Genomic DNA, 22,995 nt, shown 5'->3' with positions numbered 1-22,995 from the left:
CAGCTTCTAGTTATCACAAATAAGGCTGCTTGAACATAGTGGAACATGTACCCCTGTGGCCTGGTGAGGCATCTTTGGATATATTCCCATGAGTGGTATTTCTGGGTCTTTAGGTAGGTCTATTTCCAATTTTCTGAGGAACCTCTAAATTGATTTCCAGAGTCCTTGTACCAGTTTGCAATCCCACCAGCAATGGAGAAGTGCTCCTCTTTCTCCACATCCTTTCAACATGTGCTGTCACCTGAGGTTTTGATATTAGCCATTCTTATTGGTATAAGCTAGAATCTCAGGGTCATTTTCATTTGCATTTCGCTGATCACTAAGAACTTTGAACATTTCGTAGGTGCTTCTCGGCCATTCCAGAGTCCTCTGTTGTGAATTCTCAGTTTAGTTCTATACCCCAGTTTTTGATTGTCTCTGAACGCCAGTGTCTCCTAGGCAAAGGATCTTGCCCACCCCTCATGTCCCTGAGCACTTGCCTATGAATCCTCAGTCCTGTAAGTTTATCTTCATCCAGAGGCGGAGCAGCAAGGTGCTTTGCTGTCACTATTACCTTCCCCAATACCTAAGCAGAATTCTCATTTCTGCTTGAATTAAGAGCTGATTAGAGAGTAAAATGTCAAATTGAGTAGATGAAGCATCATTGAAGTAGCAGAAAGAGAACTGCCAAGAGCATTCGCCATGCAAATACGTTAGGAAGTGTGGCTCCTTTGGGGGAAAAGCCTAGTGCAGACACCCAGAGAAACCTGTGAGACATTACCTGCTAAGAGGGGGATTCAGACAGGTGGCCTCAAGGGTATTCAAGAACCTCTGTTCTGAATCGCACTGCTACACTGGAATAATAGTTTGCAGTCAATTCCTTTCTAAGTATCCTTTGTATTCAATTCTTCCTGGAGGGAGGGGTATAAGCAGGGAGCACTTGACCCTCCAGGCCAGATGTGTGATCGACATCAGGAAGCAAATGTTTCATGAAGAGGCTTGGTTCTCACCTTAACTCTGGAGAGAAAGAAGTTTTCCCCATGCCTTAGATAGAATACTCACCACCAGACGGCTTTTAAACCAACACCATCAACTGAAGTGCTCAGGGACATGACAGGTGGGCATCTGATTGAATCAAGTCAGTTCTTGTGTGTTGTGGTTCTTAGGCAGGAGTTAAAGCTAGAGCAGAATTAGCCAATGTGAGAACTGCATTTTAAAGCAACTCAAGGGCCAGGGAGGCAGCACGTTATGTAGTATAAGGGAAGCTGTGTGCAGATCTGTTTTTCGGCAGTTCTAAGGGGCCAATGAAGCTGGGTGGATGCTGTTTTCTGCCATCTTTAGCTGTCTATTCAACCAAGGCTCAACCTCAGGTCTCCCTCTAGCTCCTTTTGCACTGTGCCAGCATCCCCTGTCTCTGAATGTTGGTGGGATGCCATTGGAAAAGGAGCTAGGAGGAAAAGCTCGAGGGTTGTCATCTTTGACTGCTTGCTGACCTTGAGAAAGAGGACAGTAGACATTGTAGACATTCAGGCAGATAATGAATTGTGAAAATTGTGCGTTCTGAGGGTTCAAGTTAATAAGTTATTGAGCCACAGCTTCTAAAACAGCCATGGGCTGCCATTCATGGCAATGCTAGCTTGGAACAGTCTTCAACACATCTGTCACTGAACTCAAAAGTTTCTAGGTGCCCAAGCTTGCAACCTTGGAATCAAATTTGGCACTAGGCCAATAGAAAAATATTTGGAAGAGGAACTCCTTTATTACATGCATGATGCACTTGGGGGGCAGAGGTAGGGTGATCTGAGGCCAGTCTGGACTACAGAGTGAGTTCCAGGACAGTCAAGGCTACATGGTGAAAGCCTGTCTCAAAAACAAACTAACAGACGCCCTCCAGTTTGGGTGGCATTAGGTTGTTTAGCTGTGCCCTGTGGATCTGGGGAGAGTTTCAGTGGGGTTCCCACCTGGCATAACTTGTATGCAGAGAACAGATGGAGCTGAGAGCAGTTCTGTTTCAAGCTCCCCAAAGTTATGTTTCAAGCTCCCCAAAGTTACGAGGGACAGGTATATCTGGTAAAGACTGCTAGGTCAGTCTTTCCTGCAAACACTCATGGAGGCCTGACAGGCAGGAAGAGGAACATGAATAGGCTAAGATTACAGACTCAAAACAGCAAGCACTTAAGCCAGAGGATAGGCACCATCCGACGCTAAGAGCTAAAATGACAGCCAGGGATCAGCAGCTGTGACCTCTCCCTTCCTGGTTACGTACAAAGGAAATAGGCTGGAAGTGAGCAGGACACGGGTGAAGAGTAGGTCTGATTAGAGAAACAGCTTTGGGGCACTGATGTAGATTTAGTTTAGCATGTTGAAGAACTATGTAAAAAGTATCTCGTAAAACAACTGAAGTCACTCCATTCCATTTTACCTCATTTATGGGACAAAAACCTCTGCAACGGAATACTTGAGTGCATTAAATAAATATAAATTTTATTAAAAACACTCACATGGCGTTATCAGGAATGATATAATAATAAACAGCTTTAAAATAAACTGCATTCATAACATTACAATACTTACAGTATTTATAACCACCCTCAGATTGTATAAACAAAGCCAACATCTCATGAAACTACATTAAAAAAATAAAGCGTAGAAAAATGCACACGGAGATTCGTTATCTTAGTGTCAAACTGCAAAAAACTTCCTAATGAGTTAACCACACTACCTTATAAAGTGAACTATACATCACTGTGCGTCAATCGGGATGAAAAAGTCATTCAAGTAATGTTGACACCAAGCAGAAGCACTTTCAAGTATGGCTGTGCCGTCAAGCTGTTCCTACAGAAGCAAATCACAGATCTGCTTGCCACGAGATCTAATGCGGATGGGGGGATGTCATTGCCTTTCTTCCTACACGATCCATCCTCTCAAACCACACTTACTGCTCCTGTTGGCCAGCAGTTTGACAGATGACAGTTGGGTGACGTGTAAAGCAAATGTTCCTTAGGGATGCCTGGCTCTCAAAACTGCCACACACACCTGCAGGAACCTGATGTGGACCAAACATCGTGGTGTGGAAACCATTAACCTCATGGTTTTGTGTGCAAGGCAGACATTCTCAAAGTTTTCAGTGACAAAATGTGACCAAAAAGTTACAAAGGTCTCCACTGACACAAAGCTATTTGAAAAAGCTAATAAGCAACACTGTATTTAGGCCACAATGTAACAAGAGTCCTATTGCACGGCACACCACCAGCTCCCGGGACTGTAGAGCTGCAGTCCAAAGCTGTCCTCATCACTACATCAGAAGCCATTACTGGCGACTTGGCCGAGGGCCACAGGGGTGATTTTTTTACCTGTCAATTTTCCCTTTATCAGCTCAGTGCTTCCTATTTTAGACTTTTCACTTTGCTGAACTCAAACTTTCCGAAATTTACAATTGAAAGTTGACAAATTTATAAAATAAGTTTTTAGTTATCATTACATGTACAAGCAAAGTAGGAGGGATTCAAAATAATAATAATAAAAAAAAAGAGTCAAATCCCTGAAAGAGAATATATTAACCAACTTTACATAAACAAGATGACATGTTGGCATAAGGAGAATGAGCTGAAATATCCCTGAATTTTTAGAACAAAAAAGTTTGAGATTCAAGTTATACTTGCTAAGAAATCAAGTATTTAAAAATGGTATGTTTTAATAATAATACAAAGATTTTTTTTTTAAAAAAAATGGTGGTATACAATGCTCTAAGCTTCCACTCTTAGCTCAGTATCCCATTGCCAAGCTAATGTTGAGGTATTACGACAAGTAGGAACACCACTCCAACTCTGAATGGATTCTTAGCTCACATTAAGATCTATGTGGAGCAATCTGGGTAGCACCATCATGATGTGGATTTTGCTTCAATCTCATATATTATATATATATAGTATATATATATATACACACATATGTATATATTTAATTTTTTTACAGTACTAAAATACTAAAGCATTACATTAAAAAAGGTTTTGTTTTACAATTTAATTTACTATACAACTCTTTTACCTTTTTAATACAAATTAATGTTTAAAATCACCACAGCAAACCAGCTGCCTATTTCCTTTCGGTTTTTGCTTTGTAACCAGTAGAGCTCTATGGACCTAAGCCTGTCTTCTCAGATTGTGCAGGTCTCAGTCCACTCGGTCTTCCTGGCACGTACAACACTTAGCTAAGGAAGGACACCACAAAGCAAACAGCTAACACAAAGGCAGCCTGCTGGCCCGAAGAACACCCAGCTCTGTAGGGCAACGCAGGTGTGTGGGCAAGCTTCGCTGTCTGTAGCGCGTGGCCGATCATCACCTGCAGGCAACAGTTCTAAGCTGCACGCGTAGGAGCGATGTGCGCGCCCCACCTCTGTTTTATAGTACATATAGCATGGAACATGAGCACCAGGAAACGTGTTTTGTGGACTAGCCTATCCATTCAGCTTGGGTTTGAATCGTGACAGGCCTGTCAGCGATGATACTGCTTATCAGCCGACACGTGGCTAAGGGCAAAGCAAATGCTTTTGAAGGTTTCCTTAAAAAAACAAAAAACAAAAAAAAAACTTCTAATCCTAAATGATAGTAAACTTTTATTTTTGTTTTTTTTTTTTTTTTTTGCTTTTTAAGTTTCAGTACCTTAGCATTGCTCAAGTCGCCGAAGCTTAGGTAAGCAAAGTGCTTCTAAGACACCACTTAAAACATTTCAGTACACATGTGTAGGTGTGTATGTGCACACATTGTTTATAGTCCTACAAGGACATCGATGGACAATGACAATCAATCCAGAGGCCTTTAAGATGTCCACATTTGAAAAAAACTAAGCTGAGTAATAGATAGAAATGTGAATCAAAGGCGCCCCAGTTCCTCAGGGGCCCTAGACTACACCGGCTGCATGATAAAAGGCATTTTTTTCAGCTATTTAAAAACACCATTGTAGCACCATTTAATGTTAACACCCAAACAAATTCAGTGTTTTGCCATCATTCACTTGAGCTTTCTGTAGCTACTTTGATAAATAAGTTATTAAGGTTACAGTAAAAACTGCATGTTAAAAAGTCCTAATTCCAGTATTTCCTACATCAGCACCGGATGATTCCTGCAGCTCTCCTACTACAGGACTGTGCTCCGTGATCACACGCCCGTGGCATTAGAAGCGGTCACGTGTAGAGTAGAGAGAGGGGCGTGTCACGGGCATGGCCTCAGCCAGTAAGAGAACCAGTGGTTTTGAAAACAAGCGTAGAGCGCTTTCTTCCCACTGTCCCTCGGCACAGGGTGCTTTACTCTTCCCGAATGCCACCAGTCACCAGTGACCGCCAAGAGAAGTCGGTAGAGATTAAGTATAATGGTAAAATAAACTATTTTGCTGGTGAGCTGACAACCCTCCCCCCCACACACATACACACAAACACACACTGCACCTGCCCCTACTGCCCATACCATGAAAGACACATGACTGACAGGTTGTCCTTGGTGGTCTGGCGTATTGACCAGCGTCATGCATATGTGTTGTAAGGCCCTGTGACCTGAGTGAAAGCATATGGCCTTGTAGTCACGGTGGAGTCTGTGGTCATAGCAAGAGAATGGATGAAGCGCAGGTAACTGGGCTTGGGAGTTTCCTGTGGCCCCGTGGGCTCGCGCTTCACCCGTTTGCCGTGATTCTTCTGAGACACGTGGTTTGATCCATACTTTTCACACTCTTCTTCTTTCCGGGCCTTTCCGGCCATTTTGGCTTCCCAGACCGCCAAGCTATGTTTTGGTTCATTCAAGTTCTTATGCTGGTAAAAGACAAGTGAGATCCTGGCGGGCTTTTTCCGATTGGGCTTGTTTACTTTGGTGGTGGCGTGGACCTCACACTTGGCGCACTCAATGAGAATCGACCCATGAGTGGGGGCTATTGCCACTCCTCCGATGGAAGGATCCTGGAAGTTGTGCTCACTGTCTGACCAAAACTCAATGTCCTCCACAGAAGCCTCATCCTGGCCTGACCCCCCGGGCTGCTTTTCCTGACTGTAGTCCGGCAGATTGTATAACGGACCTTGAGCAGAAGCAGTTCTGTCATGATTAAACCCTGGAAGCACTCTTGATATCCCATTGGCTGTGTGGGAGACCATGTTGTCATTCTCCTTGTTGTGGAAGGCGTGACTGGAGCTGCTCGTTGAGCCTGACGCTGCCGTGGGGTAGCCGTGAATCATGTGGGAAGGGAGATGATGCTCACTGGGTTTGTACTCCATGTTTGGGTGGCTGTACGGTAGTCTGGAGGCGGCTCCCATAAAATGGCCATCCATCTTGGGGGTGGCGTAGGAAGAGAACGTTGGTAGGTGGTGTACATTTGGTTTTAAGGGACAGTTAGTGAAGGCATCTCTCTCTCTCTGCACGTTGGTTTGGTTTCCATAATTTAAGTACTTAAAGGGGCTGTCTGACCTCTGTGGGTAAAGCGTGTGGATGGGTGGTAAGTTCAGGTTGCTGAGATGGTCCTGGTTTGGATATCTATGCAGACCCCTGGGCTGAGACTGGGGGGAATAAGGACCTAAGAAAGGGGGCCCACTGTCCGCCGACATGCTCCCATTGCACTGAGAGGCTGCGTATTGGTTATTTTGATTGAAAAGCCCGGGGTAGGGGTTCATGGAATTAGAAGGACTCAAATATAATCCCGCAGCATGAGATGAAGTGGGGTGGAAGTTGACATGGTTGGCTTCTCCGTACATATCTGCAGCGTGTGAAGAGCTGGGGTAAGGACTCAGTGGAGCAGGCTGTCTCATGTATACATTGGTGGATCCAGAGGGATGAGAACCAACAGGTTGAGAGTTACTGGGCAAGATGGGCTGTGGCTGTGGCTGTGGCGGCTGTGGCTGAGGCGGCCTCTGCACTTGCTGAAGGTGCCTCTGGAGTGACTGTGGCTGCTGGATGACAGATCCCGAAAGCCGCAGTTGTGCTATGGAGAGGGTAGGAGAGAACAGGAACAAATACAGTTTAAGGACCCTAGTGGAGACACGTCCATTAATCCATTGCACAGACAAGCTCCTCCAAGCAAGGGCAAGAAAAGCCAGGGCTCTGAGCACTGTCAACCATCATTCTCTCTCTCTGTGTGTGTGTGTGTGTGTGTCGGAAGTCATAGACGAAACATGCCGAACTTTTAATGGTGCTAGTCGGTAATGTGTGTTGTCCCAACCTGAGTCATTCCACCTGCCTCTGGCCACTCTACCTATCTCCCTCATCTTCAATGCCAGGCTAGTTTGATAACGCAGGGACTGTACTCTAATGGCGCCCCCTCCATCCCTACTGCTTCTGAAAGAAGGGTATGTTTTATTTTACTTCAATCGTGTGGCATGCATGTGGCAGGGCGTGTCAATAATGGCCTTTATATCCAAAAAAGGTCAATCCTACTTCAGGAGGACATTTCCCAGCAAGGAAATTTACATGATTGTATGTGGAGAGTGCCTCGTAGAAATGTTCCCCTTGTAAGCTATGAGCTTGTTAAATGGACCTGCAGTGGTCCAAGATTTATCACAGAAACCAGCAAGAAGGGGATTGTCACCCTCATAGCAAATCCGTAGGCTAAATAAATTTACAGAACATCAAGCCAGTGTACTTTCTAAACACTGGGTTTCTCTTTATAGTAGCTCTAATTATAGACATAGAGCAAGGGCTATGGTGCCTAATGCTCCATTAGGACTGAGGCAGACAGAAGACCTTCTGATGAGTGTGCAAAGTTACCTAAACCAGATCCGACCTGTCTAGGGAAAAATACTCCATTCACCCTTCTTCCTGCAATTTAAACTTATTTCAGGGCAGCACTGTTTTTAATTACCCAGGTTTAGTGACTTAAGTTTTCTTTATTCACTGTGTTTTGCATTCTGACAGGACTTACTCTCAGAGTCTCTCATGATCCCCCCGCCTACTGGCCTACTGTATCTTAGCCCAAGTGCTTCCTCCTTAAACTTGGCGAAATGTTACTGCATGATTCACATTACTTTTGGCATATAAATTACCTGTTTAAAAGCCTGTTATTTGCTACATACAGAATAACCCCAATATCTCTAGTCTGAGATGAACGGTTCACCAACTCTTGACAACTCCAGTGTCCCCTGGACATGGCCATTTGAGAGAGGATTGTGGTAGATAAGTCAGACCATGATTGCTAATCCCAAGGTGTCACCCAGCAAGAGCCTAAGCCCTCAAGTGTCACACAGTTTACCTGTCATCTGTATCATAGGGCTTGCATTTTCCATCGGTCTTGTACGAGAGGAAGACTTTTCCTTTTCATTCTTATTCGAGCAATTCTCCAGAGAAGAAAGCTTTCTAGCTTTCTTGGCCTCCAATTTCTTCTGTCGGCCATTCTTGGGTGGTGGATCCACTAACCTCCTCACTCTTCTCCTCCGAAAAGAGTGCAGAACCTGAATGGACCCCTGCAGAATCTTCTCCTCCTGACCTTCCGTGCTCCCAAACTCATCCTCAGTAGCAATGGTGTACAGAGGCAGTACATGGAGCTGCTCATCCTCTGGTTGCCCTCCGACGTCTCGATTGTCTTCTCTGGTGAGGGTGACCACCTGAAGCGGAGATGAAGGTGAGATGTTCCAGGCTCAGTCGTAGGCCCAGAAATAATGTGTGCATGCTAGAGCTTCTCCCCACCAGTATCCACATGTGTGTGAGATGGGGGACCGTGCGTCTTAAAACCACACCTGCACATTATAACTGAAGACAATGTACAAATGGAGGACATAAATAATTATAATTTCGACGATAGAACTGGCTGCTGTCATGGACTTCTAGAGCTCAGGGAAGCAGCCATAATTCTTCCAAATGAAATGAAACACTTTCCTGCTTTCCACAACACACAGCAGATGCCTTTCTTTCAAAAAAGAAGCTACAGCCCTCTTCTACCCATGCCTTGTGTGGGATGGGGAAGGATGCTAACAGGACACATGACTCTCCGCCCCTCAGGCCTGACTCCTAACTCTACCCCCATGTTTAAAAACTTTACAGGATGCCAGTTGGCTGTAACTCATGCATCTATCTCTCCATGCATCCTCTTTTGGTTAAGGGAGCTGACTTATGCTAACTATATTAATTGAGGATTGGTAAATGGAGAAAATAAGACCTAAAGGACAGACAGACAGACAAACAGACATAAAAGAGTGGGAGATATCCCAGAAAGGAATGAGCACTTCCTAAATGGCTAATGTACAACTGTAAAGTTCCCCAAGCTCGTGTCCCTGAACATGTTTCTTCTGCATATTCGTGACTGCCCAGTCTCATTAAGTGCCTTCCCAGCCTACCCTACTGTAGCCACTGTCATCCTTCTAAGGTGGCACTGCCCATTGCCATCACTTTATAGAACAAAGAACAGACGACGTGGCTACAGTGATTCTACCTCAAACAGACACAGCTGACTGTTCAAGAGTCGCTTATTTTCCTGGATCTAATTTCGAACTTGGCTGGTAGCGAATATACCTCAGAGCCTGCGTTTAAAACCAAGGCCGGGGCTGGAGAGATGGCTCAGCGGTTAAGAGCACCAAACTCTTCCAGAGGTCCTGAGTTCAATTCCCAGCAACCACATGGTGGCTCACAACCATCTGTAAAGAGATCCTATGCCCTCTTCTGGTGTGTCTGAAGACAGCGACAGTGTACTTATATATAATAAATTAATAAATCTTTAAAAAAAAAAACCAAGGCTGAATTAATCCATTGTCCTACTGTGCTATGCAGGCACGAGCTCCTGTGGACTTCCTGTATAAGTCACAAACAAATGACAGGAAGCATCAACAACTTTCTACCTGACTTTTGGGAACAGGGTATCTCAGGGAGCCTGAAGCACACTGATCTTACTGGATGACTGGACAGCAAGCCTCACTGCGTCCACTTTCCCAATGCTGGGTGATTAAAGATGCCTTCTACAGCACTGGGTTGGTTTTGCATAGGTATAGGGGACCCAATTCTCTTCTTCAGCTGGAAGGAGATTGTATTCCCTGGCTGAGCCACTTGCCCAGCTGAATTTTGATTTTCCTTTTAAAAAGATTCGACTCACGACTGCAGAAATCAGGAGTATACAAGTTCCACAGAGCTGGTATAGGTACTGGGAGTGGAACTCAGGTCCTCTCCAGACCCAACTTTTTTTATTTTCTTGACAAGTGCTTTGAAATGTATAGACGAGATTTATTTAGAATGCTAAGGACACCCAAATTCTTGTGCGGTTGTCAACATTGCTGCTAATGTGCTACTCGGTTACGAGAGTGCCAGTAGTAACCAGGAAGCTCGTAATTGATCCGTGAACACATGGTCTGGTGACCCCTGCTGAAACACATGTGCTCTGTGCCAAGCAGCAGGCAGCTTGTGCTTCGCTGGTAGAGGCTGCTGGGATCGCAGGGTGCCACTTACCACTGTGCTGCCATTTGCCATGTTATGCTGGTCTCTGTGGGCATGAGCAGAGAAGTCCAGACATGCAGTGACCCCTGAGAATGGCCGGCCTTCCTTCAGACCCAAACGGCATTCTATAGCTCGGTGTTCAAACTCGACCTGAGAGATGGATGTGTCAATGGGAAGGTACTTTAGAATGAATGAATGAATGAAGTAGTTTTTGCACTTTATATCTAGAACATAATGGAACGACCAAAGTCAGAGCACACTATTCCTGAGGAAAACTGTGAGGTAGTGTGATGCGAGAGTTCACGATGAAGCTAGGTAAGCAGTCTACTACTGACTGACACTGCCAGGTCCCACATTTCTCCCTTCTCCTTCCTCCCTCCAAACCCTCTCATCTAACCCTCCCCCCCTCTCTTTTGAACACATGACCCCACCTTAACTACTCATTAGTGAAACATGTACATATATGCATGCATAATTGTTATTGTAGCATATGTTCCTAAATATACCCTGCCCATGAACACATTAAGTAGTGTTTATGGAAGGCAATCTCATTTGACCTATGTGCACACCCATGTAACCACTGCTGTAACAGTCAGGTCTATCTATTTGTTGTAACAAATCAGGTCTATATCCCCATGATTCCCTGAGGTTTCTGCCAGTTTCTGGTGCTTTCTCCCTCCGCCACAGACGAATGAGGATGATCGCACATTTAGTCTTCTGCAGCTTCAAGGAAATAACCCAAGTAAAATGAAATACACGGGTTGGAAGAAAACCCGTGTAGACAGTTCTTCTGACCGTAGTTACTATGCAGGATCTACCTTCTAAATAAGAATCTAATCACTTCTTCCTCCTTCCTCTCACGAACACTTAAAGGACAACTGATGAGTCGGTATAGGGGACTTCAGACATCGTTCGTTGTTTCGTACCAGACAGTCTCGAACACCCTTTTTTCTGTGTACATATTCCTATCCTAGCTTTTATTATGTATGTGATGGTTGCTTTTTTTTTTTAACTTTCATTTTAATCAAGTAGTTTTAAAGGCTAAGAACATCTGGCTCAGAAGCAAGGGGCCCAAGGCCCTTACCATGTAGTACATTTCCGTAAATGCAGGGTGGCCCTCATGTACATGACAAAGAGAATGAAAAACTTTAAAAGGCTATGAAGAAGTAACTCCTTCAAAAATAGTTTTGAGGCTGGGAGCAGGTGGTACACACACACACACACACACACACACACACACACACACACACACACACCCCCGAAGCTGAGGACCGAACCCAGGGCCTTGCACTTGCTAGGCAAGTGCTCTACCACTGAGCTAAATCCCTAACCCGGTGCACACCTTTAATCCCAGAATTTAGGAGGAGGTAGAGGCCAGTCGATCCAGGACAGCCAAGGCTACTCAGAGAAACCCTTTCTTGAGAAAACAAACTGTTTTGGACTTGCTAGGCCACCAGTAATGAAGTTTGACTCATGAACAACAACTTACCTGATTCCTGTAGGCATCAGGTGCAAGTTTCTTGTATATTGGAGCAATAACAGTAGCCAGGTTTTGCAGGTGGGAGCCAAGTTTCTCTTCCTGTACAAAAATGAAAGATTAAACCCTAAATTAAACATGGATGTAAACCTCGGTGTACATTTAGACAGAACACAATCAGATGAATTATCCCCAAGCATAGTGTTTTTCTTACATAGGAAATCTTTCTAAAAAGACCACTTCTAATATGAATTTGTGTGCTATCCTAGCCGGTGTTCTCTCTTTGGGTTGGGTAGGATAGACTCAGTGTCTACTTTGCATGCAGACAAGGGACAATTTGTAAACACAAGCCTGTGCTGGGGGTGGGGTGGTGAATAAGTCAGCTGACTCCTGGGAACAGACACATTTCCCTTCCACTATTCAAATGTTCATCAAGAAAGATGAACTACTAAATCTGGCTACTTCTAAGCACTTCAAACGTTCAGATGACATCTTTATAGGAATTGCTGGATACTTTAAATGTGGATGAAATTCTCGTGACTAGCTACATACTGAACAGCTTGTTTAAAAAGGGAAACATTGCTATGTTTCTATTACCCCCTCGCTCACAAAGAAAAGTTTCCGATGGGCTTCTAAAGTAGCATGTCCTGATACTTGGTTTATAAGTTCCCACTGAAATGCTCTTATTTTAAAACTGCTACTGTTGAATAATCTCAGGAGGCTGGGGAGACAGAAAGCTCAGTGGTGGATGCTCGCTGCTCCTCTAGAGGACCCAGACCTTTTTCTTCATGTTGGGTGGCTAGCTCACAACTACAGTAACTCAGTTCCAGGTGTTTACAGGCCTTCTGGGCTCCAGGGCACCTGCATGGGCACACATGGCGAGCTGAGGTGGAGCTCGAGTTCTCACACAAAGCATGGGGGCACTCATAATAACGGTTCTGGGGTGGTAGAGGCATAAGGAAAGCTGGGGCTCGCGTGATACCCATTCTAGTCAAAACAGCCTGAGTTCAGTGAGACTCTTTCTCAAAAAGGGATAAAGAGGCTACCATAAGTATGTACAGGTGTACACACAAATGCATGACACACATCAAGAGATGCGAATAGCGGGGCAGGTAAAATCTGGCTTATTTGCATCATCATTTAATTTATAACCGCAGATAAAGATAAAAAATTTTCCCTTTTAGAGGAGGAATACATCAAATTTAATAACCACATGGGGGTTCTAACACCTAAGATTCAATAGTTACAGTGAATGGAGAGGAAATGTTAACACAGAAGTGTCAAATAAAAGTTTTTTGGTCATTCAGTCAAAGTTTACACTCTCTTAATTAAATCCTAAAGTCTAAAAAGTATTGTCTTCCAAAGAATCTGTATTTTGAGATAAAGTTTGATGGTTTTAAGTGAGAAATCAATGCTCATTTGTTTGAACTGTGTATATGTATACTAAAATCTCAACCTGCTTTTTAATTGCCTGAATACATTCACTACAGTAACTTAAATCGTGAGATATTAGAAATAGTAGAAGCATGAATTCCACAATTCAGACTTTAAAGTGAATGATATCACAAATCTTAATTTTTTAGTTTCCTGATATGATATCCCTTTCTCCAATGAAGTATTCCTTCCTTAAAAACTAGTATTTATATATTACATATACATCCAATATTTTTATAATTTATCTATCTATATATTGGGAGTTTACTTGCATGTGTCTGAGTGTCAGATCCCCTGGAACTGGAGTCACACACAAGACAGTTGTGAGCTGCTGTGTGGGTGCTGGGAAGTGATCTCAGGCCCTCTGGAAGAACAGTCAGTGCTCTTAACCCCTACATCTCTCTAGCCCCTAAATCCGCAATATTTTTGTCCTTGTTTGCAACATGATTCATTGCCATAGTAATTTCCAGCATCTTTTCAAGGAGGACACGTTTTAATATGCAAACACTTCTTAATTGATCTAAGAAAGAATAGGCAAATTTTTGTCCAAATACTCTATGAAATGTTAAATGGAGCCTCATTACTGTGCATATCAGTGTGAAATTACATTGAGAAATCAGAGTGCAAAGACATCAAGGGTCCATCCATTGCCCATATCACAGACACTGGGCCCCACTCTTTAGTCCAGGCTAGCCAAATCAATGTAATTTACTTTTGGCATGGGTAGTCTATAAAGGCGTATGAGCTGGCTAGTTGTGCCAGGTCATTCTGGAAAAGGCAATTTCCATTTTAAAAATACCACCCTGTACGCAAGCCGGTAGTTCATAATCTTGATTGATGATTAATAGATATGGGAAGGCCCAGCTCACTGTGGGTAGTGCCACTCCTGGGCTGGCAGTCCAGGGTACTACTATAAATGGCTCAATCAAGCAGTAGGAAACAAGACAGAAAACCACCCATTCCTGGCCTTTGCACAGTTTACTTGCATGTTCTCTGTGTCTCCAGGTTCCTGCTCTGAACTCCCTGTATGAACTACAATCTTCAAGGCAAGATAAGTCCTTTTCTCCCCCAGTCAATTTTGGTCACGTGCAGAAATCCTAGCTGACCGCCCACATGCAGGAATAAATAATTTGTGCTGCTATACATATTTATGATAAACTTATAAAGTAATTTATATTTAGGATTTAACCAGAAAATGTAGGTTCATCTGAGATAATATTCCTTCTGTTATTGAGAGTAGGACAGGTCACCGTGCTTCATTAATTCTGTATGAAAAATAGGTTATAGATTAGGAAACAAACCCACCTCTTTAGGCTCATCTCCATGTAGCCTAAATTTCCTTGGGTTCTTGCTTCTGGCAAACTTACATCCATTATAGTACATGCTCCAAGAACAACCATAAGAAAAGGAGGCACCGCAGGTTTCTGGATTCTCACCCTGACAACAACAGTTTCTACTGAGAGAACAAAGGGCATTAGAAATAGTCTCTGACAATATCCCCCTGTTTATCGTGTGGTACTGAGCCATTTACATGTCTTAAAGAGGCAGGAATAATTTCTACCTTTTAAATGTTGACTGAGTATACCTAGAACCCATGTAATTATGTGTGTCAAAGATATTTGTTTTCATGCATTGTTTGGCCAGTCTAATTCTCATTCATCTTTATTGTGTTCTGTTTTATTTTTATTATTGTAATGACCAATTAAAATATACTTGGTGCATTATTTATAAATGTAATGGTATATACACATTCTGATAAGGGGGAAAAAAACTACTACTAGACATTCTACAAATTACTCTGATATCTAGTCAATAAGACAACCAAACTATTGACTAGTTTCCCTGATGAACATAGGAGAATAAATTCTTACAGATCATATTTAAGAACACATTGAGGTCATACATCGTGGCTTCTTGGCTGAACATACAAACCAATGTAATAACAGAAATCACATAATTTTCTCAAACAAACATGAATATTCCTTCACAAGAAGTGCTAAAGAAACTAGGAATGGAAAGAACCTATCAAAATAATAAGGATCCATGATGAAGCCAGTCAACATATACTAAACGGTGACCAGTTCCTCGCACATCAAGAATGAGGCAAGATTATTCAATGCTCAAAGTCTTTCCAGCAAACTACAGAACACAAAAATCAGCATGCAAAAGAAATCAGTAGATTTTGCAAAGAGCATGTTCAAGTTTATTCTCCAGCATACACATTGGGTAGCTCGCAATTGCCTATAGGTCCAGTCCAGGGGTGTCCAACACTTGTAGCCTCTGTGGACACTAGCATGAACACACCCATAGAGATAATGACAAAAAAATAAAATAAAAACTTCATGACAATGAAGAAATTTCCTCAACTTGGCAAGAAAGAACATTCCTAAACATTTAAAAGTCAATGACCTGGATACTGAAATGGTATCTTACTTAATAAGAAGAGTCCAGCACGGCACAAGAATTGAACAGAGATGATAAAAACCAAAGCCATTGGGCGCAGACAACTAGATTTTACCAGAAATGGCTCCTGAACAATGACCCCTAATGGTGTAAGTGGACCACAAGCATTCACTGTCCTGACTATGAAATAAACATGTGCCCGCCCCACCTTATCAACACACAAATTCAAGTCCCTCTGGAGAGTGGGAGGAGCCTAAACCACTTACTTTTCATTCTGAGCACAGCGGCGGTTGGTGCATATGCCACGGTTACTCAGAATCTCTGTGAGTTCTGAGTAGAGCTCGGACGCGAGCGGCTTCGGGATTCCGTCCCACAGCAGGATGACAATCACGATCACTGCAGTGTCACACGAATGCTTGGCTCGGACGCGGACCAGACACAGCAGTTTCTCCTCAGTACTTGACCTCCGATACACCTGTGTGAATCGACAGTCCACCCAACAGCCCCACCCCCCCAAAACAGAACAAGGGTCAATGGGAGCCAAGACTTGCATATGCAGACTTTTCATGTCTGGTTCAAAATTATCACCACCTGCAATTAATTGATCTTTTATTGCCCAGCAGTACTGTGGGAACCCAAGCAACTGTCAAAAGGAACTGTCCAGGAACTCAGTGCTAGAAGACCATGCCTGGTACAGTGGGACAGTTATGTTAATACCTCCTGTAGTAAGAACTACAGAAAAGACATGCAGGGTCTTAGTTGAAGGCTTTCTTTACGTGGCACTATAAATATTAAGCAGCAATATAAATATCAATTGAAAACTGTTTCTTCACAGTCTAAGGACTATTCTTTAGACCAGTGGTTTTCAGCCTTCCTGAAGCTGTGCCCGTTAATACAGTTCATGTTGTGGTGATGCCCAATCATAAAACTATTTTCATTGCTACGTCATAACCGTCATTCTGCCACTATTATGAATCATAATGTAAATATCTATGTTTTCCAATTGTCTCTCAGTTGACCCCTGTGAAAAAGTCAACCTAAGGGGTAGAAACCCGCAGCTGAGACCACTGCTTTTGACCTCTAAATTATTTCAATGGTGTGTTCATGATCTCAGAACCACTCTGCCGTTAGAATACGAGGATACATAGAATGTGCTCCCTCCAACTGGCACTGCTCTTTGGCAAGAGCTGGGCAAGCCAATTTTTGAGGTTACATAAATGAATAGAAATGACCGAGACAGAAAGAGCAAGATCACTGACAAGGACACTTACCCATTTAGCAATAGGACATCCCTGAGAGCTCTTGCCTTCTTTACCAGTATATATGACTCTTTCAATTCTAATCGCTTTACCCTTCTCTCCAAACCTTAAAGAAACATACACTATTATTAGATGACTTCAAGAAGCAATCAAACTATTTAGACATTTAAGTGTAGGGTTTTTTTTTTTCCTGCAACCACATCTGAAGAAATGAAGGGTTTAATTTATTTTTTTTTAAATTGGTCATAATGCACAATGTCTTTTCTTCAGCATCCAGATGTATCAGAAATTATAATGGATTATTCTGTAATTAATTATATGCTGGGTGACATCCTTTACTAAATTTAGCTTACAGTTCGAATAACTAAGTTTTTAGAAAGCTTTTGTTTCTAAAGACATCTGGCCAAGTTGGTAACCAGCTCTCTTGAAAAAGTTAGAACTCTAGAAACAGATCACATTCCTGGTGTGCCAAAGTGCTATGCACTGTTAACAAAAGAAAATTAGGTAGCTCTGGCAGGATACTGTGGCTGGGGGATGGGCTACATGGTGAATTTCTACATAAAAACCTGGAGGCAAATGATTTGAAAATAAAGCAAGAATATTGTGTACTGGCCATACATATGCAAATACATTTTAAAAACTCTGCTACTTAACCGCACAGACACCTTCGCTCAGAGCTCTATTTATAGGAAAGAAAAGCCTTTTCCCAGTTTTCAACATACAGATTAAATTAAATGTAGATACCTCAGAATGACAGTTTTCAAAAGTAAATGAAGTCTCTTAGTCAACCTTTCTCAGCCTTTTACGCTTGCTTTCTTTTGTAAGAGAAACACCTCTTTTCCGAAGCGAAAGCTTCAACTCAGTGGTCCTTACTCATACTACTTTTCATTTCTTTGAAACACCATTAGGTAAGTAGGAGAAAGCCAGCGGAGGCCTCCCTTTGTAACCTGTGCCAGCACTCTCATGCAGGTTGGCTGGTTGGTTTGTTTGTGCCTGGATTTTCTAGCATCATCTCCGAGTGGGCAGCCTATGTCAGCTAAGTGACTATTTGTTCTGTCAAATACTGTGAGTGTGCTGCTTAGCAGTGTGTTGGGTTGGCAGCCTACTGATAATCACTTGATGTACACTTGTTTACTGCTCTATGTGGGGGGAACTGGGAAAAACTGTCGGATACAAAGGATAACCATTCATCTGCCCTGTGCCTTTGAGTTAATTACCTTTCTTCCATGATTGTTCTAATAGCTGCCACATTAGGACCAGCTCCTAGATGGGTATAATAAGGACCTTCATCTTTTTCTGTTGAGATAATAGAAGATTATTTTAGACCTCGATTATACTAAATATTAAGGCTACATCCACAAAGATCACCCTCCAACTGTACATTAATGGCCCCTGAGTAACTTAATGATTTTTTTTTTTTTTTGCCTTAAATCAGAGTACACTGGTGGCTTGGTCTATTGGAGAACGTGCCAAGCCAAGTAATACAGACAATAACTATTGGAAAATTATCACTGCATTTCAGATACAACATAAGAAATTTTAAATCAAGATATAGAACCAGACAGTAAAGGAATTAGACTGTATTATATGTGATAAACTACGATGAGGTTTTGTTTTTAAAGCAGGAAAGAAAGAAATCTAACAAGAATCATGCTTGCCATTTGCCCGTCTCTTCCTTTTCCGCCTCTGTTTCGCCTTGCTGGGTCCAGACTTTGTCTGTACCATTCGGTTGGAGTTATTTTGACTGCGCTTCTTGCGCTTCTTACGCTTCTTACGTTTCTTACGTTTCTCAACTAGTCGGGTAAAAGTGTTAGTTGTAGGAGTAAAGGGGAGAACCTAGTGCTCCACTTAATAGCCCCCCACAGGGCAGAAGACCAGCCTACCACGTGTGTCAGTGAGTGTGACATGGGGCTTTAAACAGCAATATACGGTGTTCCTTTAATACCCCTTCAACTACACCCATGAGGACCAGAAACTGCTCCTATCTTTCAGCCCCACACCCATCACAAAACAAATTTTAACAAGGCATTTAAAAAATACCATTTTTAATCAAAAAAATCAAAGGAACCCAAAACACAAAGAATGTTAATCGGAAAGGGAGTTACTTTCTAAGTGCTCCAAAAAGAGCACTAAGGGCTAACTTCATCAGAACCTTCTAACTTTGTACTAAAAACCTTGTAACAAATTGTGTCGATTTTTCAATTCAAGACTAAAAATAGTAACTTCCTTGATACCCAGAAATCTAATTAATATCCACCCACAAACTTTAAACATGGTTCCTGACACTGCTTTGTTAAGGAAGTAAATACAGTAAGTAAATAATAAATAAGTAAGTAAGTAAGTAAATAAATAGATTTTCCTGCCTGCACGCCTCCTCTGATAGAAAAGTTATATAGATTCAGGCTGGGTATGGTGAAGCACTCCCAGCACTTGGGAGGCAGAAGCAGGCCAACCTGAGCTACTCAGTGAGTTCCAAGATAGCAGGGGCTAGACCAGTTTTCAAAAACAACCCTTAAGCAGCTCAAGCATAGCCGCTGCTCTTCCACATATCAATCCTGTCTCCCCATGGTGGCTCACACAGTATTCCCACAGGACCCAACAGCCTCCTCTCATGTGAGTATATGCAGATAAAATCCATCTATATCTATACATGGATATATGAATATAGATATATATGGATATATAGACATATCCTTAAAAGAAAAATTCTAATGAATATTAAGCTCTGGTTAGAGGGGAAATGAACACATGCATCGGCAGGGTTTGAAGGGGGGTTCATATAAGTGAAAAGTTTCTCCTTTTGCATTGCAAGACAAAGAAAAACAAAAGTTTTTGAGACTTTATAAATGGTTCCCAGTATAGTCTGAGGTCAGGGATGGGGATTTATTGTTAGGAATTGTTTTCAGGGCTGGAGAGATGGCTCAGCTGGATAAGAGCACTGACTGTTCTTCTGGATGTCCTGAGTTCAGTTCCCAGCAACCACATGGTGGCTCGCAACCATCTGTAATGGGATCCAATGCCCTCTTCTGGTGTGTCTGAAGACAGCCAACAATGTACTCATACACAAAATAAATTAAATCTTTTTTTGTTTTTACTATCCTGTTTTTGTTTTCCCATATCAAATTGAGAATTTCTCTTTCCATGTTTTTGAAGAACTGTGTTGTAATTTTGATGGAGATTGCTTTTTGGTAGGATAGTCGATTTCACTATGTTAATCGTAATAATCCATGAGCACAGGAGATCTCTCCATTTTCTGATGTCTTCTTGGATTTCTTTCTTGAGAGACTTGATGTCATGCCTTACGGATCTTTCACTTGTTTGGTTAAAGTTACAACAAGATACTTTTTATTATTTGTCACTGTTGTAAAGAATGTTGTTTCCCTAGTTTCTTTCTCAGCTCATTTATCATTTGTACAGAGGAAGGCTACTGATTTGTTTGAGTTAATTTTATATCCAGCCACTTTGCTGAAGTTGTTTATCAGCTGTGGAAGTTTTCTGGTAGAATTTTGGGAGTCGCTTAGGTATTTTATCATAAAATCTGTGAAGAGTGAATGTTGACTTCTTTCTTTCCAATTTGTATCCCCTTGATCTCCTTTTGTTGTCTTGCTCCAGCTAGAGCTTCAAATATTATATTGAACAGATAGGGAGACAGTGGGCAGCCTTGTCTTGTCCCTGATTTTAGTGGAATTGCTTCAAGTATCTCACATTTAATTTGATATTGGCTGTTGGTTTGCTTTTATTATGTTTATGTATGGGTGTTGAATTCCTGATCTCTCCAATACTTTTAACATTAAGGTGTGTTGTATTTTGTCCAAGTCCTTTTCAGCATCTAATGAGATGATCATGTGATTTTTCTTTGAGTTTATTTATATAGTGGATAACATTAACGGATCTCCCATCCCTGGAATGAAGCCTACTTGATCACAGTGAATGATCGTTGATGTATTCTTGGATTCAGTTTGCAAGAATTTGAGTATTTATTCATAAGGGAATTTTGGTCTGAAGTTTGGTTGGGTCTCTGTGTGGTTTAGGTATAAGAATAATTGCGGCGTCATAGAATGAATTAGGTAGTGTTCCTTCTGCTTCTATTTTATAGAATACTTTGAGGAATATTGGTATTAGCTCTTTGAAGGTCTGGTAGAATTCTGCATTTAAGCCATTTGGCCCTGGCTGGGAGATTTTTAATGAGTTCTATTTCCTGAGGGGATTATGACCCTGCATAGTTTACCAGCTCTTGATTTAACTTTGTTAGAAAATCATATGGTTCAGCTATATTTTCCAGTTTTGTTGAGTATTGACAGATTGATAAATACAATAGAATTGAAGACCCAGAAATAAAACCACACCCTTATGGACACTTGATAATTGACAAAGAAGCCAAAACCATCCAGTGGAAAAAGACATTTTCAATAAATGGTGATTGATAAGTAAAAAATGAAGAGATTCCTAACTGTCACCTTGCACAAAGCTCAAGTACAAGTGGATCAAGGACCTCAACATAAAACCAGATACACTCAATCTAATAGAAGAGAAAGTGGGGAAGAGTCTTGAAATCATGGGCATGGGGGGGGGGGTTTCCTAAACAGAACTCCAATGACTCAGGCTCAAGAATCAAGAATTGATAAATGAGACCTCATGAAACTGGAAAACTTCTGTAAGGCAAGGGACACAGTCAATAAGACAAATCAGCAACCTACAGATTTGGAAAAAAATCTTCACTAACCCCACATCTGATAAGAACTCAAGAAGCTAACCTGCAAAAAACTCAAAAAAAACAATAAAAAAATATGGGCTATAGAACTAAGCAGTGAAATCACAACAGAGGAATTTAGAATGGCTGAGAAGCACTTAACGAAATGCTCAAAGTCGTCAGGGAACTGCAAATCAAAATTACCCTGAGATTCTAGTCCACCTCACACCAATCAGAATGGTGAAGATCAGAACCTCAGGTGACTGCATATGTTGGCAAGGATGTGGAGAAAGAGGCACACTCCTCCATTGCTGGTGGAATTGCAAACTGATACAACCACTCTGGAAATCAATCTGGAGGCTCCTCAGAAAAATTGCAAATACATTTACCCGAAGACCCAGGTATACCACTCTTGGGAGTATACCCAAAAGATGCCCCACCATGCCACAAGGACATATGCTCCACTATGTTCATAGTGGCACCTTATTTGTTTGGAAAACAACCCATTCTTCCACAATGGAAGAATGGATACAGAGAATGTGGTACATTTACGCAATGGAATGCTATTCATCTATTAAGAATAAGGACATCATGAGTTTTGCAGGCAAATGGATGGAACAAGAAAATATCATCCTGAATGAGGTAGCTCAGACCCAAAAAGACCAGATATGCACTCACTAATAAGTGGATATTAGCCAAAAAAGTATAAAGTACCTACCCAGGATACAATCCACAGAACTCAAGATGGTTAGGTTAACAAGCCACAGGGCCCAAGTGTGGGTGCTTCAATCCCACTTGGGAGATGGAAGAAAGTAGAGAGCTGTGGGAGAGGGAGGGAACTGGGTAGGAGACGGTATGGTGAAGGGCAGAAGAAAAGGGGGACATGATCAGGTATTAGGGGGAGGAGGGACCAGGAGTGAAGCCAAGGGTCAGCAGAATGAATAGAAACATACTCGGGAGGTGAGGGTTGGGAGGACCCTCTAATGTACCAGAGACTTGGGAGGTGAGAGACACTCAGGACTCAAGGGAAGGGACCTTAGATGAAATGCCCAACAGTGGAGAGAGGAAACTTGGAGAATCCACCTCAAAAGAAAGACAGGGCATCAAGTGGAGGGATGGGGTTACCATCCCACAGTCAAGAACTTTGACCCAGAATTTTTCCTGTCTAAAGGAACCGCAGGGACAAAAAGTGGAGTACAGCCTTAAAGAAAGGAGGACCAGTGACGGCCCAAATTGGGATCCAGCTCAAGGGGAGGCACCAAGGCCTAACACTGCTATAGATGCTATTGTGTGCTTACAGACAGGAGCCTAACAGGGCTGCCCTCTGAGAGGCCCAACAAGCAGATGACTTGAGTCAGAAGCAGA

At 42.3% G+C, this 22,995-nt stretch overlaps 1 protein-coding gene across 3 annotated transcripts in view; it reads right to left on the bottom strand.

Moving 5' to 3' along the window:
* Nucleotides 1-4,597: 4,597 nt before the first annotated feature.
* The window catches only part of Tet2 (tet methylcytosine dioxygenase 2), a 79,931-nt gene continuing 61,533 nt past the window's right edge, over nt 4,598-22,995 (bottom strand). Inside the window, exons 4-11 of one of the 3 annotated variants that reach the window (XM_032897291.1) lie at nt 18,158-18,236; nt 16,953-17,046; nt 15,948-16,156; nt 14,584-14,734; nt 11,857-11,946; nt 10,380-10,517; nt 8,200-8,551; nt 4,598-6,936 (exon numbers count right to left, since the gene is read on the bottom strand). In XM_032897291.1, coding sequence (XP_032753182.1) covers nt 5,498-6,936; nt 8,200-8,551; nt 10,380-10,517; nt 11,857-11,946; nt 14,584-14,734; nt 15,948-16,156; nt 16,953-17,046; nt 18,158-18,236 — 2,552 coding nt within the window. In that variant the 3' untranslated portion in view covers nt 4,598-5,497. Of the gene's footprint in view, nt 6,937-8,199; nt 8,552-10,031; nt 10,518-11,856; nt 11,947-14,583; nt 14,735-15,947; nt 16,157-16,952; nt 17,047-18,157; nt 18,237-22,995 lie in introns of those variants that run through there. The other 2 variants (XM_032897290.1, XM_032897289.1) reach the window with 2 other exon arrangements.

Source organism: Rattus rattus, chromosome 3 (genome assembly GCF_011064425.1).
Source record: "Rattus rattus isolate New Zealand chromosome 3, Rrattus_CSIRO_v1, whole genome shotgun sequence".
Taxonomy (NCBI): Eukaryota; Metazoa; Chordata; class Mammalia; order Rodentia; family Muridae; genus Rattus; species Rattus rattus.
The sequence above is the reverse complement of the archived record's forward strand: the minus strand, read 5'-3'. Positions and strand labels throughout refer to the sequence as shown.